This window comes from Salvelinus fontinalis, chromosome 6, assembly GCF_029448725.1.
Source record: "Salvelinus fontinalis isolate EN_2023a chromosome 6, ASM2944872v1, whole genome shotgun sequence".
NCBI classification, from domain to species: domain Eukaryota; kingdom Metazoa; phylum Chordata; class Actinopteri; order Salmoniformes; family Salmonidae; genus Salvelinus; species Salvelinus fontinalis.
Window position 1 is genome coordinate 29412573 of NC_074670.1, and position 17452 is coordinate 29430024.

A 17452-nucleotide genomic window follows, 5' to 3' on the forward strand; every position below is an offset into this window, starting at 1 on the left:
CTATAATACAGAAACCTGCTATTCTGAATGTACATACAAATCATTAAAATCCAGACAGAAAATATTTACACAAGAAGCCACCTAATATCACACAGTCAAACTCTTCAGTCATTTAGTAAAATCACCATTCTGCGATTTCTCACCGTTAAACATCGCACAGTGTTTCAACAACGGCTCTTTACGTCATCGTTTTTATCTGAGCAAGTCAACGCCCACATTTTTTTCTGTGCCCCCCGCACATTGACTCTGTACCGGTACCCCCTGTATATAGCCTCGTTACTGGTATTTCGTTTTTTCTTTATTTTAGTAAATACTTTCTTAACACTTATTTTTCTTAAAACTGAATTGTTGGTAAAGGGATTGCAAGTAAGCATTTCTACAGCTGTTGTATTCGGTGCATGTGATAAATACAATTTGATTTGATTGGTCAGCTCATCCTTCTCAGGAGGATGATATCATCTTCTATGAGGAAATAGCATTTTTGAAATGGTCTCTTTGTGACACAAGTTTGAGGTGCAGTTTTTTCTCCAATTCCTGCTTTGGCCACAAATACAAGTATAGGATGAGTCAACAACATTTGGGTATAAGTTAACAGAATCTGAACTTTTAAAAGGGAGATTTTCACTGGACAATTACTTTAATTCTTGAATTTGAAGAGGTGAATTGTTTGTTCCTTTTGACCATGCTCAGGTTGGGGGTCTGTCAAACAAGCTGTGTTCGGGAGTGCCAATTATCTTGTGGTGTTGGGTAATGCAATGTTGCTAAATACCATCGGGGAGAGAAATATGTATCCTGGGTTTTTAATGCTTTAGGCATGGTTCTACAATATTATTTAAAAGTGTATAGCCTAATTACAGTATGTAATGCCAAATGCATTACCTGAAGATGGTCATGATGATTTGGAGCCTATGTTCATGTAGGCCCTTTTTATTAAACATGTTGATTAATGATTGGTATCCTATTTAATATTTGTCATTCATCTACTAGACAGGCAGACAGGGTTAAGGTCAGTATGCAACCTTTATTTAATTAACTAGGCAAGTCAGTTAAGAACAAATTCTTATTTACAATGACGACCTACCCCGGCCGAACCTGGACGACGCTGGGCTAATTGTGCGCCGCCCTATGGGACTCCCAATCACAGCCGGATGTGATACAGCCTGGATTCAAACCAGGGAATGTAGTGATGCCTCTTGCACTGAGGTGCAGTGCCTTAGACCGCGGCGCCAGTTGGGAGCCCCATGCAGGCATGATTGAGGTCTGGTTTAGGTTATTTGACAGCGCAGTGTTAGTGTATATTTTTGACGGCTTTATTATTTACTCCCTGTTAATAGACTAAACATCCTCATCCTGAGTTTTACACCATGCCAACTTGTCGGCCGCCTCCTTCCTGAAACCTCCACAGCCAGAGCGCCATTTCACACCATTGTAAAAATCAGGATGGATTGATTTACGTGATCTAACTTGATATTTCCAAATAATGCTCGATATTTGCAATCTGAACATTCGTTGTGCCGCATACAATTACCTAGATAATAGTTGTACAATGACTTGTGGCTGTCTGAGACATATCACTTATTTTCAGTCATTAAGGTGTGGACATTATTGTTAACAGGCAGGCTAGCAGATAGGATCAAAGGATATTCTATCAGCACAACAAGCTGACTCAATAGACATTGATGATGCTTAGAATGGCTGTGCATATGAATAGCCTCAGCAAAGAACAAAAGTTCTTTGAAAACCATCAGGTTTGTATGGAGCAGATTTGACATGTAATGTACGTGTTTTATAGAACATTTTGCACTGGGTATCTGATCTAACCAGACTTCCCGAGACAGTTTTTCTGGACCGTCCCTATGACATCAGATGAGGTACATGTTGCAAGGCCTACAGGTTTGACTGAAGTCATTGAAAGTCACCCCACTTACTTTCCTCTGTCTTTCTGAAGGGTACGGCAAGTGAGGCGACTCTGGTGGCTCTCCTAGCTGCCCGCTCCAGGGCGGTCAGAATGATCCTGGCCAGTGACCCACAGCGTCCAGAGACTGGCATTACCTCCAAACTGGTGGCCTACTCCTCCGACCAGGTCAGGTTTCTACTCTTACTCTTATTAATCCTACTCCTACCCTGCACAGGTCAGGTTTCTACTCTTACTCTTATTAATCCTACTCCTACCCTGAACAGGTCAGGTTTCTACTCTTACTCTTATTAATCCTACTCCTACCCTGAACAGGTCAGGTTTCTACTCTTACTCTTATTAATCCTACTCCTACCCTGAACAGGTCAGGTTTCTACTCTTACTCTTATTAATCCTACTCCTACCCTGAACCGGTCAGGTTTCTACTCTTACTCTTATTAATCCTACTCCTACCCTGAACATGTCAGGTTTCTACTCTTGCTCTTATTAATCCTACTCCTACCCTGAACAGGTCAGGTTTCTACTCTTACTCTTATTAATCCTACTCCTACCCTGAACAGGTCAGGTTTCTACTCTTACTCTTATTAATCCTACTCCTACCCTGAACAGGTCAGGTTTCTACTCTTACTCTTATTAATCCTACTCCTACCCTGAACAGGTCAGGTTTCTACTCTTACTCTTATCAATCCTACTCCTACCCTGAACAGGTCAGGTTTCTACTCTTACTCTTATTAATCCTACTCCTACCCTGAACAGGTCAGGTTTCTACTCTTACTCTTATTAATCCTACTCCTACCATGAACAGGTCAGGTTTCTACTCTTACTCTTATTAATCCTACTCCTACCCTGAACAGGTCAGGTTTCTACTCTTACTCTTATTAATCCTACTCCTACCCTGAACATGTCAGGTTTCTACTCTTACTCTTATTAATCCTACTCCTACCCTGAACAGGTCAGGTTTCTACTCTTGCTCTTATTAATCCTACTCCTACCCTGAACAGGTCAGGTTTCTACTCTTACTCTTATTAATCCTACTCCTACCCTGAACAGGTCAGGTTTCTACTCTTACTCTTATTAATCCTACTCCTACCCTGAACAGGTCAGGTTTCTACTGTTACTCTTATTAATCCTACTCCTACCCTGAACAGGTCAGATTTCTACTCTTACTCTTATTAATCCTACTCCTACCCTGAACAGGTCAGGTTTCTACTCTTACTCTTATTAATCCTACTCCTACCCTGAACAGGTCAGGTTTCTACTCTGCTGTTATTAATCCTACTCCTACCCTGAACAGGTCAGGTTTCTACTCTTACTCTTATTAATCCTACTCCTCCGACCAGGTCAGGTTTCTACTCTGCTGTTATTAATCCTACTCCTACCCTGAACAGGTCAGGTTTCTACTCTTACTCTTATTAATCCTACTCCTACCCTGAACAGGTCAGGTTTCTACTCTGCTGTTATTAATCCTACTCCTACCCTGAACAGGTCAGGTTTCTACTCTTACTCTTATTAATCCTACTCCTCCGACCAGGTCAGGTTTCTACTCTGCTGTTATTAATCCTACTCCTACCCTGAACATGTCAGGTTTCTACTCTTACTCTTATTAATCCTACTCCTACCCTGAACAGGTCAGGTTTCTACTCTTGCTCTTATTAATCCTACTCCTACCCTGAACAGGTCAGGTTTCTACTCTTGCTCTTATTAATCCTACTCCTACCCTGAACAGGTCAGGTTTCTACTCTTGCTCTTATTAATCCTACTCCTACCCTGAACAGGTCAGGTTTCTACTCTTACTCTTATTAATCCTACTCCTACCCTGAACAGGTCAGGCCACAAAACTAGATGAGCACTATAGAGCACTTTAACCCAATCAGTCCCACTGTAACGCAGGTCCGTTTTGGTTATTAACCAATAGATAAAGAGGGAATAATTCACAAAATAATAAACAAATGTTTGTTTTTTATCGTTATAAGTTTGGGTATTAGTTCCTCTTTATCTATTGTTTAAAATATGATATACAGTGCATTAGGAAAGTATTCAGACCCCCTCACTTTTTCCACATTTTATTACGTAAAGCCTTGTTCTAAAATTGATTAAATAAAACATTTCCCTCATCATTCTACACATAATAACCCATAATGACAAAGCAAAAACAGGTTTTTAGAAATGTTTGCAAATGTGTATATATATATATATATATATATATATATATTTTTTTTTTTTTACATATTTACATAGGTATTCAGATCCTTTGCTATGAGACTTTAAATTGAGAGGTTGAGAGGTTTCTACAGCTTGATTGGAATTCACCTGTGGTAAATTCAATTGATTGGACATGATTTGGAAAGGCACACACCTGTCTATATAAAGTCCAACAGTTGACAGTGCATGTCAGAGCAAAAACTTAGCCATGGGGTCGAATGAATTGTCTGTAGAGCTCCGAGACAGGATTGTGTCGAGGCACAGATCTGGGGAAGGGTAGCAAAAAATGTCTGCAGCATTGAAAATCCCCAAGAACACTGTGGCCTCGATCATTCTTAAATGTAGAAGTTTGGAACCACCAAGACTCTTCCTAGAGCTGGCCACCCGGCCAAACTGAGCAATCAATGGAGAAGGACCTTGGTCAGGGAGGTGACCAAGAACCCAATGGTCTCTCTGACAGAGCTCCAGAGTTCCTGTGTGGAGATGGGAGAACCTTCCAGAAGGACAACCATCTCTGCAGCAATCCACCAATCAGGCCTTTATGGTAGAGTTGCTAGACGGAAGCCACTCCTCAGGAAAAGGCACAAGACAGCCCGCTTGGAGTTTGCCAAAAGGCACCTAAAGACTCTCAGACCATGAGAAACAAGACTCTCTGGTCTGATGAAACCAAGATTGAACTCTTTGGCCTGAATGCCAAGAGTCATGTTTGGAGGAAACCAGGCACTGCTCATCACCTGGCCAATACCATCCCTACAGTGAAGCATGGTGGTGGCAGCATCATGCTGTGGGAATATTTTTCAATGGCAGGGGTTGGGAGACTAGTCTGGATTGAGGGAAAGATGAACAGAGCAAAGTACAGAGAGATCCTTGATGAAAATCTGCTCCAAAGCGCTCAGGACCTCAGACTGGGGCGAAGGTTCACCTTCCAGCAGGACAACAACCCTACGCATACAGCCAAGACAACGGAGGAGTGGCTTCGTGACAAGTTTCTGAATGTCCTTGAGTGGCCCAGCCAGAGCCCGGATGATGACGTCTTCTTCAGTGACCTGACCATTGCACTTATGTATAGCCTTGTGGCCCATTGAGACTCAACAATGTCAAATAATGATAATATGATTCAAGGTAAATGGCAAATTCTAGTACAAAATAATACTAATGATAAGATAAATAATGTCTCGTTAATCAAAGCTTCATTAATTGTAGCACTACAAATGTCATATACTGTACATGCTCAAATGCACATTATTATTAGTATTATTTGGTGCTATAATTTGCCAATTACCTTGAAATACATTATCATCATAATTGTTTTATATTGTTGTGTTTATTATTATTATTATTATTCATTTTTTGTATATATATTTTTTCTCCCCCATTTTCAATCTTGTCTCATCGCTGCAACTCCCCAATGGGCTCGCGAAAGGCGAAGGTGGAGTCATGCATCCTCCGAAACATTACCCGCCTAACCTCGCTCCTTAACACCCGCCAGCTTAACCTGGAAGCCAGCCACACCAATGTGTCAGAAGAAACACCGTTCAACTGGTGACCGGAGTCAGCCCGCAGGCACCTGGCCTGCCACAAGGAGTCACTAAAGCGCGATGAGCCAAGTAAAGCCCCAGCGGCCGAAACCTCCAAGTGGCGCAGTGCCTTAGACTTGCTGCCCCCCTCGGGAGACACCGATATTGTTTTGTTTCAATGTGCCACTAGATAGGAGATAAGTGCAATGGTCAGGTCACTCTGAGGGAGACATCACCTTTTTGCATCCTGTACAATGAATTAAAGTGAGCTAAAATAAACACATCTCTGCTTTTTTTGTAGCTTTCTCCAACTCCTTTCTGCCTTGAATTAGTCATTTTGGACGTTTTTCTTGGTAAGCCTTTCTTGTGATATGGGTCTGTTTGTCAGGCAGCACAGTCATGCTAGCTCTGCTCTGTTGACCTGAGCAGGATCGGATTAGATTATTGCTCTGCCCCTAGGACAACACTGGCCTTTATGGGGAAGAGGAAAATAGCCGTGACGTTACACAGTACAACTGGTAATTTAACGTCTTACTTGATGAACGGACTACAAACATTATTTCATCTTTGGCCAAATGTACAGTACTATATGTCGAGATAGACTGATAATTTAGAATGCTGTAAAATAACCTATTATCATGATCTTGCTTAAGTCTGGTTGCCGTGACGATGTTGGCTGTCTTTAAGTCACCAAAATCATTATCTCTCTTTGGGCTGTGATGTTGTTGGCTATCTAGGGCGCTCTACTCTCTTTGGTCTGACGTTGTTCAATTTCTTGAAGTGATCTACATGTATATCATCTACTCTTTTTGGGTTGTGACATAGTTGGCTATCTTGAAGTCACCTGTGTTAACTACTCTACTCTATTTGAACAGGCTCATTGCTCGGTGGAACGAGCAGGTATGATTGCCGGAGTGAGGATGAAGAAGATTCCGACGGAGCAGTCAGACAAGTATGCTGTCAAGGGAGAAACCCTCCGGAGAATGATACAGGAAGACAAGGCTGCAGGACTCATCCCCTTCTACGTAAGAACAGAACACACTCATCCCCTTCTACAGTACAGTGGCTTGCGAAAGTATTCACCCCCTTGGCAGTTTTCCTATTTTGCTGCCTTATAATTAAGTATCAGCGTTCCATCAATGGGACAGTTGTAAATCATGCAGCACGTTATGTCAAGATCGCAGATTTTAGAGAAACAACAAATGTCGGCACATATAAGTGTCTAATATCGGCTGAAAGCTAAAATTCTTGTTAATATAACTGCATTGTCCAATTTACAGTAGCTATTACTGTGAAAAAATGCCATGCTATTGTTTGAGGAGAGCTCCTAACAACAAAACACATTTTTTCATCGCGATAGGTTTGATAAATTCATCTCTGAAGGTGAAATGTGTACTTACATTCTGAAATCTTGCTCTGATTTATCATCCAAAGGGTCCCAGAGATAACATGAAATGTTGTTTTGTTTGATAAAATCCTTTTTCATATCCTAAAAAGGTCCATATATCATGCACAATCGATTTTGTATTTCCACTCGTTCAATTTGCAGAGAAAGGAATCTGTGAAAATCTCACCCTAAACGTTGTTTCAACGAGTCAAATCACGTATCTATTCCTCAGAGATCCTAAAAGGTAACAAGACTTCACTATTTCATTAGGGGTGTAGTATATCCTATAGGACACCATATTTGGTCAGAGAGTGATGCCTTCATGGCACGCCGATGATGCGGGCGGCCATCATTTGAACGACTGTATCTTTGTCAAATAAGCACCAATCAGGGTCAAATAAAGCTAGCTAGATAGCCAATGAGCTGGGCTTTACGGGAGTACCCATGTATATGTTGTAAAATGTAGCTTCTAACCTTGTACGAGAGCATGCCTTATCATTTTGTACAAAAATTATAAGGATATTCAGAGTTATGAAGTTATGAAAACTGGTTGTTTTGCAAATGTTGAACTTATAATATGGATACTAATACTTGAAACGCTAAATCAATGTCCAAATATACAGATTTGGCGATATTCTTGCTGAAAAATGGAATATGAATGCGAATTTCTCCTTCACGATTTGCCCAAATGTACCGGGGGACTTCACACTAAATGTCATGTAGTTCGCTCATTCTTCAAGTTATCCGTCTGAAACTTTGCACAAACACTGCTTGTGGACACCATCGGAATTACAACCAGAGTGAACTATGACCTTTCTCTTGCATTTCAAAGATGGTGGTAGAAAAAGATAGGTTGTTTTTTTCTTTGTATTTTCTTCTACCAGATCTATTGTGTTATATTCTCCTACATTCAATTCACATTTCCACAAACCTAAAAGTGTTTCCTTTCAAATGGTACCAATAATAATAATTTTTAGGGGGTTTGTATCATTTTGATTTACACAACATGCCTACCACATTGAAGATGCAAAAATTTTTTTCTTGTGAAACAAGAAATAAGACAAAAAAAACAGAACTTGGGCATGCATAACTATTCACCCCCCCCCAAAGTCAATACTTTGTAGAGCCACCTTTTGCAGCAATTACAGCTGCAAGTCTCTTGGGATATGTCTCTATAAGCTTGGCACATCTAGCCAATGGGATTTTTGCCCATTCTTCAAGGCAAAACGGCTCCAGCTCCTTCAAGTTGGATGGGTTCCGCTGGTGTACAGCAATCTTAAGTCATACCACAGATTCTCAATTGGATTGAGGTCTGGGCCATTCCAAGACATTTAAATGTTTCCCATTAAACCACTTGGGTGTTGCTTTAGCAGTATGCTTAGGGTCATTATCCTGCTGGAAGGTGAACCTCCGTCCCAGTCTCAAATCTCTGGAAGACTGAAACAGGTTTCCCTCAAGAATTTCCCTGTCTTTAGCGCCATCCATCATTCCTTCAATTCTGACCAGTTTCCCAGTCCCTGCCGATGGAAAAACATCCCCACAGCATGATGCTGCCACCACCATGCTTCACTGTGGGGATGGTGTTCTCGGGGTGATGAGAGGTGTTGGGTTTGCGCCAGACAGCGTTTTCCTTGATGGCCAAAAAGCTCAATTTTAGTCTCATCTGACCAGAGTACCTTCTTCCATATGTTTGGGGAGTCTCCCAAATGCCTTCTGGTGAACACCAAACATGTTTGCTTATTTTTTTCCTTAAGCAATGGCTTTTTTCTCGCCACTCTTCCGTAAAGCCCAACTCTGTGGAGTGTACGGCTTAAAGTGGTCCTATGCACAGATACTCCGATCTCCGCTGTGGAGCTTTGCAGATCCTTCAGGGTTATCTTTGGTCTCTTTGTTTCCTCTCTGATTAATGCCCTCCTTGCCTGGTCCGTGAGTTTTGGTGGGCGGCCCTCTCTTGGCAGGTTTGTTGTAGGACCATATTCTATCCATTTTTTAATAATGGATTTAATGGTGCTCCGTGGGATGTTCAAAGTTTCTGATATTTTTTTTGTAACCCAACCCTGATCTGTACTTCTCCACATCCTTGTCCATGACCTGTTTGGAGAGCATGGTGCCGCTTGCTTGGTGGTGCCCCTTGCTTAGACTCTGGTGCCTTTCAGAACAGGTGTATATATACTGAGATCATGTGACAGATCATGTGACACTTAGATTGCACACAAGTGGACTTTATTTAATTAATTATGTGACTTCTGGAGGTAATTGGTTGCACCAGATCTTATTTAGGGGCTTCATAGCAAAGGGGTGAATACATATTCACACACCACTTTTCCCGTTTTGAATTCTTTTGAAGTTTTGGAAACAAGTTATTTTTTTCTTTTCACTTCACCAATTTGGACTATTTTGTGTATGTCCATTACATGAAATCCAAATGAAAATAAATTTAAATTACAGGTTGTAATGCAAAAAATGGGAAAACGCCAAGGGGTGAATACTTTTGCAAGGCACTGTATGTAAGAACAGAAAACACTCATCCCCTTCTATGTAAGAACAGAACACACGTCCATTTACATGGACAAGGCAGATTGTCACTTAGAATGGACACATTCATTTTCCCCTTATTATAAAGAATATGCCACAATCAACTGTCCAGACAATCGTCAATCAGAAATAACCAATAGTCCAATACAGTCCACAAACACACTCTTATGAATATAATGTAATGTACTGTATATTTCCAGAAAGAACATGCATATTGAAACAACAGTCTAACCCTAGAACCCACACATAGACTCAGTGGCAACAGTTGAACGGTGAATTACATTTTCTCCCATCTTCCTCTCCCCGTCCACTGCTGTTTGTGTGTACCATGCCCTGAGGCCTAAATAGCATGAACTGTTAATTGTAATCGCCTCTTCTGCCAAACCAAATTAAACTGGATCTTGTTAACCCATGATAAACGCCAGGAGATCAGTATCTGTAAATGATTACTATACTGGCCTAGTCTGTCTCCCGATGGACAAAGATGTCCTAATCACAGTGTTTATCTGAATGGACAAATCTCCTTCTATGGCTGTCTTTAGAGGAGGAAATTACAGGTATGATTATCATATCGTTCAAGTATTATGGCATTATATTTTCAGTTATGCTAGAGCCCTTTGTTCGACCATCATAATACAGTACACCTCACTCATTGTTGTCATGAAGATGTTACTTTATGAGTTGTTGATTTTTGTTCTTTCATTTAGTTCTGTGCTACTCTTGGGACCACTCCCTCATGTGCATTTGATCACATTACTGAACTTGGGCCCATATGTAAGTATGATTCTCAAAGCATTATTAACACATTCATAATGGCTGTCTATTAGCACCGACACATGGTTGTAGACTGATAAAGACATAGGAATCTACTGTACAGCCATGTCTCAGGACCAGCTCTGTATGTTTCTGTACTACTGGTTCTACACATTTGTATTTTTGTCTCAGGTAATGCAGAGAAAATCTGGATGCACATTGATGCTGCATATGCTGGGAGTTCCTTTATCTGTCCTGAATTCAGACCCCTGTTGAATGGCATTGAGGTTAGAAACCAGCCACAAATACACACACACACACACACACACACACACACACACACACACACACACACACACACACACACACACACACACACACACACACACACACACTTCCAGTTAAATTGTCAGTGAACATACTTGTATTTACACCCATTATAATTTGTGTTTGATAATAACTTAATTTGACTGTCAAGAGGGAAGTGTGCTAGAATTAGTAATATGCCCAAAAAATGGAAGGAAATTAGAAAAGCATCCGTTGACCTTTTGAACAGCATGCGTCTCTCTAGCCGAGCGAAGCCGAGTGGAGAGCCACACTGAGAGCACAGATAAGGCTAAAGTAATTTCCTCAGGCATCATCAGACCTTTAGATAAAACCCCGCTGCTCTCCTCGTCCAAGAAATATCACTGTTTATTAGCGACACAAGTTCAAACAATGTTGGAGAGTGGGGGTGGGGGTGGGGGGGCAGGGATGTAGTAGAGGAGGCGGACACACACACACACACACACACACACACATACACACGCACACACACACACATACACACACACACACCTGAATGACAGGCAGTCAGGCACACCGGCTCCCTCAGCAGCTGAGGCTGGTTGCTAGGATATGAGTGATAGGCAGGCTCCTGCATCTGTCAGCATGGTAACAACTGGGCATGAGCCCCTCTGATTGATATTGTCTCCTATTGCTGCTTGCTTTTATTGCATCTGTGAAGGCAGATGGGAAGGATATTAGAAATGCAGCGATAGAGAGCAAATAGATGAGACTGGAGATTTCTCTCTTTGAGGAACCAAGGTGGTGACAATGGAGTTATTGTGCAAGATGCTCTATTTAGCATTTCAAATAAAGGTTGCCTAGGTGTTAGATATGCTGCGTACGCCATATATTTGGAGCCGTCCTAGTGAAATATTGTTATCTGTTGGGGTGGTAGGCCAGCTGCAGTCAGTGCAAACCTAGTGATGGCAACAAGGGGCTTTGACAAGTCAAGTATATTGTAAGACTACTGTTTTCCTACAATTAAATGGAAAAAAATGGCTTGTGTATTATGAGGGTGACCTATACATTTGGGTCGAAATCAGCTGATTTGAATGGCCGACTCTTTTATCTCTTTCAGTTTGCAGACTCATTCAATTTCAACCCACACAAATGGCTGTTAGTCAACTTTGACTGCTCTACAATGTGGTAAGTTATCAAGTGATTGACAGTCAGCCTTTGTAGAAACATTGTTCTATTATTGAACAGGTTGTTTTATCTGACCAGGGGGACAGTCTGTAAAATTCCCTTCTGGTCATTTAAATAAAAACATACAACTTCCTTAAGTAAAATCTTTATTTGTATAATATATATATTTTTTATTTTTTTTATTTTTTTAAACATATTTTATGTTCTATGTGGGAGAGGGGAGCAGCTTCAACATGGTTTTTAATATTGATTCAAATCTAAACTGCCTTGTGAGCTCAGCATGACACTGTGCAACTATATACGTGTCTATACCCTAAAATCTAAGGCTGTACTATTCTCCCCATCCTTAGTTACACTGTTGCTATTGTGGCTATTGACTACACTACTCTACAATGGGCCGTCATAACAAAGTCACCTCCAGAAGTAATATCTAGACACCTAAAGCATTCTTTAAACAGAGTGGGTGGGAATAGGCATCCCATCTGCCCTCTCTCTCATCACCCCACAAACATCCCCAACATTTCTTGTTGATAGAACGCTCAATGCCCTCTTCCATCCCCGGTGAGTTGCCATGACAAAGTCAGTAAACAAAGGAAATGACTTATGTCAGGAGAGACTTATGTATTCTGCTCAGAAATAGCTGTCTGCTTCTTTTTTTATAGTGTGTTTTAATAACTGAAACAAAGTTAAAATGACTTGTAGCATCTCAGTTTATGAATAGTAGTATGGTATTATTGGTTTATAACAGTTTGTAACAATATGTCAGGTGAATGTGTTACTGAGAGACCCTGATCTCACTTATAATCTTACTTCCTTATTTCATGCTCAACTGATTGTGAAAACATAATTATTTCAACTCATTCTCAGAGACAAAATCTAGAGCACAAGTTGTGCCAAGTCATTGTTTACAAAAACATTATTTCTGCTGCCTGCTGGTGTGTCATCCACTGTAGGGTGTCCCCTTAGACCATTGTCACTTTACAATACAATACAACTTTATTGTTCAATATAAGTTAACAAAAAGAGAATATACGTCAATAAAATAGAGATTATAATTGACTTATACTGTGTGTCTTTAGTAAGACTTAATGTACCACTGAACAGCTTCTGTATGTGGGGGAACTGTTTTCTGTGCTTTTCTTTAAAAAGCCTTGCCCTTTAGCCTACCCTTCTGTTTTCTGTGGGAGCTCTAAGAGGGTAACAGTGTTTAAGTGTTTCAGTGTCTGTCCATAGGGTGAGGAAAAGATCTGATCTCATTGGGGCCTTCAAGATGGATCCTCTATACCTGAAACATGATCATCAAGAGTCGGGTAGATATTTTTACACTGACAGTAGTCTGTATTGACATCACTTTTTTGTGTTATTCCTAATCTATTGGGTTTAAATGTGGTAAATCTAGCTATAGTCTCATCAGCATATTTACAGTATAGTGGTTTAATTTGATCAAGTGCAGATGATGTCTGGAGTCCCTGTAATGTAATGGGATGTGAATGGTGTTAGTGTGAGAGCCTAGTACGTCACATCATGGATCTGAGGGTCTGTCGGCTTACTCACCTCACAATCCTGCTGGCTTTAGGCTTGCTAATAAACCCAAGGTGGATAAACTAATACTCACCACCATAGCCCCATGTTTTATATGGCTAGGAAGTGTGTGTGTGTGTACGCGTGGAAACGTGTGTGCGTATGCTCGAGTGTGTGTGGGTGTGCATGCGTTCATGTACTGTAGTTGCACCGTATGTTTGTGTGTACTTGTGTTAGAGAGCTAATACAATAAGGCGTCCAAACGCTCTCCTAATCACACGCCTTACACAATATGTCACTCTAAAACAGTCCAATTCAATTACCGATGTCCCTCACGTCCTCCCAACAAAACATTTGCACTGTAATAGTCCACTAATGGTCCTGTTGCATCGCTGCCTGCCAGTGTTAGCCAGTGACAGAGTGTCACCCATCTTAGATGCAGATGTAGGCTGTATCCCAATTAGAACCCTATTCCTTAGATAGTGCACTACTTTGACCAGGGCCCATAGGACTTGGGTCAAAAGTAGTGCACTAGTTAGGGAATAGGATGGCATTTGGGATGCAATTACACAGCACAAGAGTCTGCCTCTGGCAGGCTGCAGCTGTGCCTGAAGCCTCCTCCTCCTTAATTGGACTGACAGAAAAACAAAAGACTGGCCAACCTCTCCTCACAGAGGGAGGCTGCTCACAGTAAGGCCACTGCTCCCCCAGCTCCAGCTCAATGAAATTACAGGTTATTACCACTGCAATAGGGCTTTTCTACTGTATGTGGAGGCAATGAGAGAGAGAGAGAGAGAGAGTGAGAGAGAGAGACTTGCTCTGGCAATGTTAACATCTGTTTTCCATGCCAATAAAGCCCTTGAATTTAATTGAATTTAATTGAGAGAGAGAGAGAGAGTGAGAGACTGACAGAAACTCATATTTATGTTCATCTTTTCCCATTTTGTACTTTAACTATTTGCACATCGGTTAACACGTCGTTACAATATGACATTTGAAATGTCTTTATTCTTTTGGAACTGATGTGAGTGTAATGTTTACTGTTCATTTTTATTGTTTATTTGACTTTTGTTTATTATCTACCTCATTTGCTTTTGCAATGTTAACATATGTTTCCCATGCCAATAAACCCCTCAAATTGAGAGAGAGAGAGAGCTTTAGAAGTAATGGTGCTGTAATGATTTGGTATAAAGCTCAGCGATGGTAACAACATTCCATAATATGCTAATAATTATTGTATAGACACATACTATAAGTGATGGACTACAGTGAATTAAAATGTTGGCTGTGAATTGCTAATAGTATAATTACTCATCTGTTTATTTACAGGGCTGGTCACAGATTACAGGGTAAGCTGAATGGTTATCTATTATCATTATATTCTGTCTATGTGTAAGAGTGACGCTGGATGTCATATCAGATGAGTTCATTCTGTTTGCTCCACTAACCCTAACCCACTTATCCCCCTCTGCCTCACCCTATCTCCCCCTCTACCTCACACTACCTCACAGCACTGGCAGATTCCACTGGGCCGAAGGTTCCGCTCTCTCAAGATGTGGTTTGTCTTCCGGATGTATGGGCTCAAAGGCCTTCAGGACTACATCCGTAAGGTAACAGCAAAGCACAGAAACAGCTTCGGTTCCCTTCCCTTCCTCTGTCTGTCAATCAAATCAGCCTGGTCTGTGTCTATCTAGTTCTGTCAGTAAATGAAGCAAAAGCAGCAGCAACATATAAGGCCTCCAGACAAACACTGAGGCATACTGCATTCATCTACTGTCTATATTAGATAGAACAACTCCAGTAAAGCATGTTTGTAATCAATCATATGTAGGCTACAGTTGTCTTTTTTCAAAACAGTGCTATTCAACAAGTTGACCATTGACTACTGTAGGTCAGATTACATAGAAATGTCTCTGTATGGGGCTTTTTCTATCATCTTGGTACAGCATCATGCAGTTTCTGACTAGACATACTAACAGTAAGTTAATTATAGTGGACACACACGGACCATTAAACTTCAGTGGTGGTGACCTACTGGCTGGGAATGAGGAAGTGGAGTGGTCAGCTAATAATCACAGTTAGGACCAGAGTTTTGGCCTCATTAATGACTGAGTTGGCAGTGGAGTTATTACTAATAGTCCTGTCCTGGCTGTTCTCACTCAGCCTTTGGTTACAAATACTGTACATCATGATGTACTACTGTGTAATTGTGATTACATGCAATGATACACTTTTCGGTTCTCATTAAGCATTCAATGCCACACACAGATTAGTGAATGAATGACATGTTTGATTCTGTGGTGAATAAGAGTTTGACCAGGGTGAGCAGGAATAGGACATGGTATTTAGCTTGGAGGTTTCCCTCCAAGGAAGGTTGGACAGTTTGACAACTATTCCATGGTTATTTTCTTCAGATTTCCGGACGTCTTTGTACAAACATAAAAGTACATACTGACCTAGCCCAAAGGCCGGCAGATGGCGATATTGAGTTGTTTCATTTTATCATCAAAGGGAATCTATGCAACCGGCTATACATTCGTATCCCCTGTGGACTGGTTCGTACATAAAACATTCTCCATTCAGGCCGCAAAGGCATCGATTTGCTTCTTAACTTGATTTAATGGTGAGAAGGCATAAAAAACGGGGGAAATATGCATACCTACTTTATGAAACACCATTTTCCACTACCATGCTAGAGTGGCTAATTGCAATTCCCGGATGTTGTGTATCGCATTCAGCCAATCAGGTTGCAGCATACTGTTGTTTACCATTGGTCTGAACGCTGTACACAATGTCAGGAAGTAGCATTAGCCACCATTTTGTCGCCACTAAATCAAGTTAAAAAGGAACTCGATGCCTTTGTAGCCTGAATGGAGATTGTTTTATGTACTAACCGGTCCACGGGGGATACAATGTATAGCCGGCTGCATACTGTAGATCCTCTTTGGATAGTAAGCTGAAATTACTCAATATCGCCATCTGCCAGCCTTTAGGCTAATACTGACCTTTTTTTAATTTAATTTTTTTATCCCCTTTTCTCCACAATTTTCGTGGTATCCAATCGCTAGTAATTACTATCTTGTCTCATCGCTACAACTCCCGTACGGGCTCGGGAGAGACGAAGGTCGAAAGTCATGCGTCCTCCGAAGCACAACCCAACCAAGCCACACACTGCTTCTTAACACTGCGCGCCTCCAACCCGGAAGCCAGCTGCACCAATGTGTCGGAGGAAACACCGTGCACCTGGCCCCCTTGGTTAGCGCGCACTGCGCCCGGCCCGCCACAGGAGTCGCTGGAGCGCGATGAGACAAGGATATCCCTACCGGCCAAACCCTCCCTAACCCGGACGACGCTAGCCCAATTGTGCGTCGCCCCACGGACCTCCCGGTCGCGGCCGGCTGCGACAGAGCCTGGGCGCTAACCCAGAGAGGCCCTAGACCACTGCGTCACCCGGGAGGCCCCTAATACTGACCTTTTTATGACTAGATTCATTGTCAAAGAGCTTGTGCTTTTAATTTGCGTACTAAAACTGAGATATATCTGGTTCCATGGGCATACTAAACAACAATGCATTTTCTGTTCAATTCAGGAAGTTGTATGGATATGGCTATGTGCTTTAATGTTCTTCTAGTATTTTCACATGTCTAACAGTTGTCATCACATTAACCCTTTGGTTGAGAATGGAGCCCTTCTCAAGGGTAAATGAACATTAAAGACAATGTAGCTACAATGTATGGTTTCAGCATTTGCTGAAGGTATATTACAACAGCCAGCTAGCTAGCTGGTGTAAGGACACCACCCTCTAGGAAAAAGTATTCATTAAAATTAAGTTACTAGGGTGCCACCTAGTGTTCATATCAAGAAGTTCACCTTAACGCATTTCCATCAGCAGCACCTCAGACTTCAGTGTAAGGCTGTCTGAGTATGAATGAATGACTGTCTCTCTGCCTTCACAGCATGTGGAGTTGGCCAAAGAGTTTGAGAGCCTGGTTCGCGCTGACCAGCGCTTTGAGATCAGCGCAGACGTGGTCTTGGGGCTGGTCTGCTTTAGACTAAAGGTAAGACAATTCAGCTAACTGTGAATGTTAGTTCAGCACATGATCATCAAACTTTCAATAGACCATCGTAAACTATATTTGGACTGGAGTA

At 41.4% G+C, this 17452-nt stretch overlaps 1 protein-coding gene across 1 annotated transcript in view; it reads left to right on the plus strand.

The window, feature by feature from the left end:
* Window positions 1-17452, plus strand: part of LOC129857586 (aromatic-L-amino-acid decarboxylase-like) — a 35554-nt gene that overhangs the window by 14885 nt on the left and 3217 nt on the right. The window contains exons 5-13 of the mRNA XM_055926005.1: window positions 1949-2083; window positions 6510-6659; window positions 10264-10330; window positions 10502-10596; window positions 11715-11782; window positions 13016-13092; window positions 14633-14652; window positions 14815-14913; window positions 17260-17361. Of these exons, the coding sequence (XP_055781980.1) occupies window positions 1949-2083; window positions 6510-6659; window positions 10264-10330; window positions 10502-10596; window positions 11715-11782; window positions 13016-13092; window positions 14633-14652; window positions 14815-14913; window positions 17260-17361 (813 nt within the window). The remainder of the gene's footprint in view (window positions 1-1948; window positions 2084-6509; window positions 6660-10263; window positions 10331-10501; window positions 10597-11714; window positions 11783-13015; window positions 13093-14632; window positions 14653-14814; window positions 14914-17259; window positions 17362-17452) is intronic.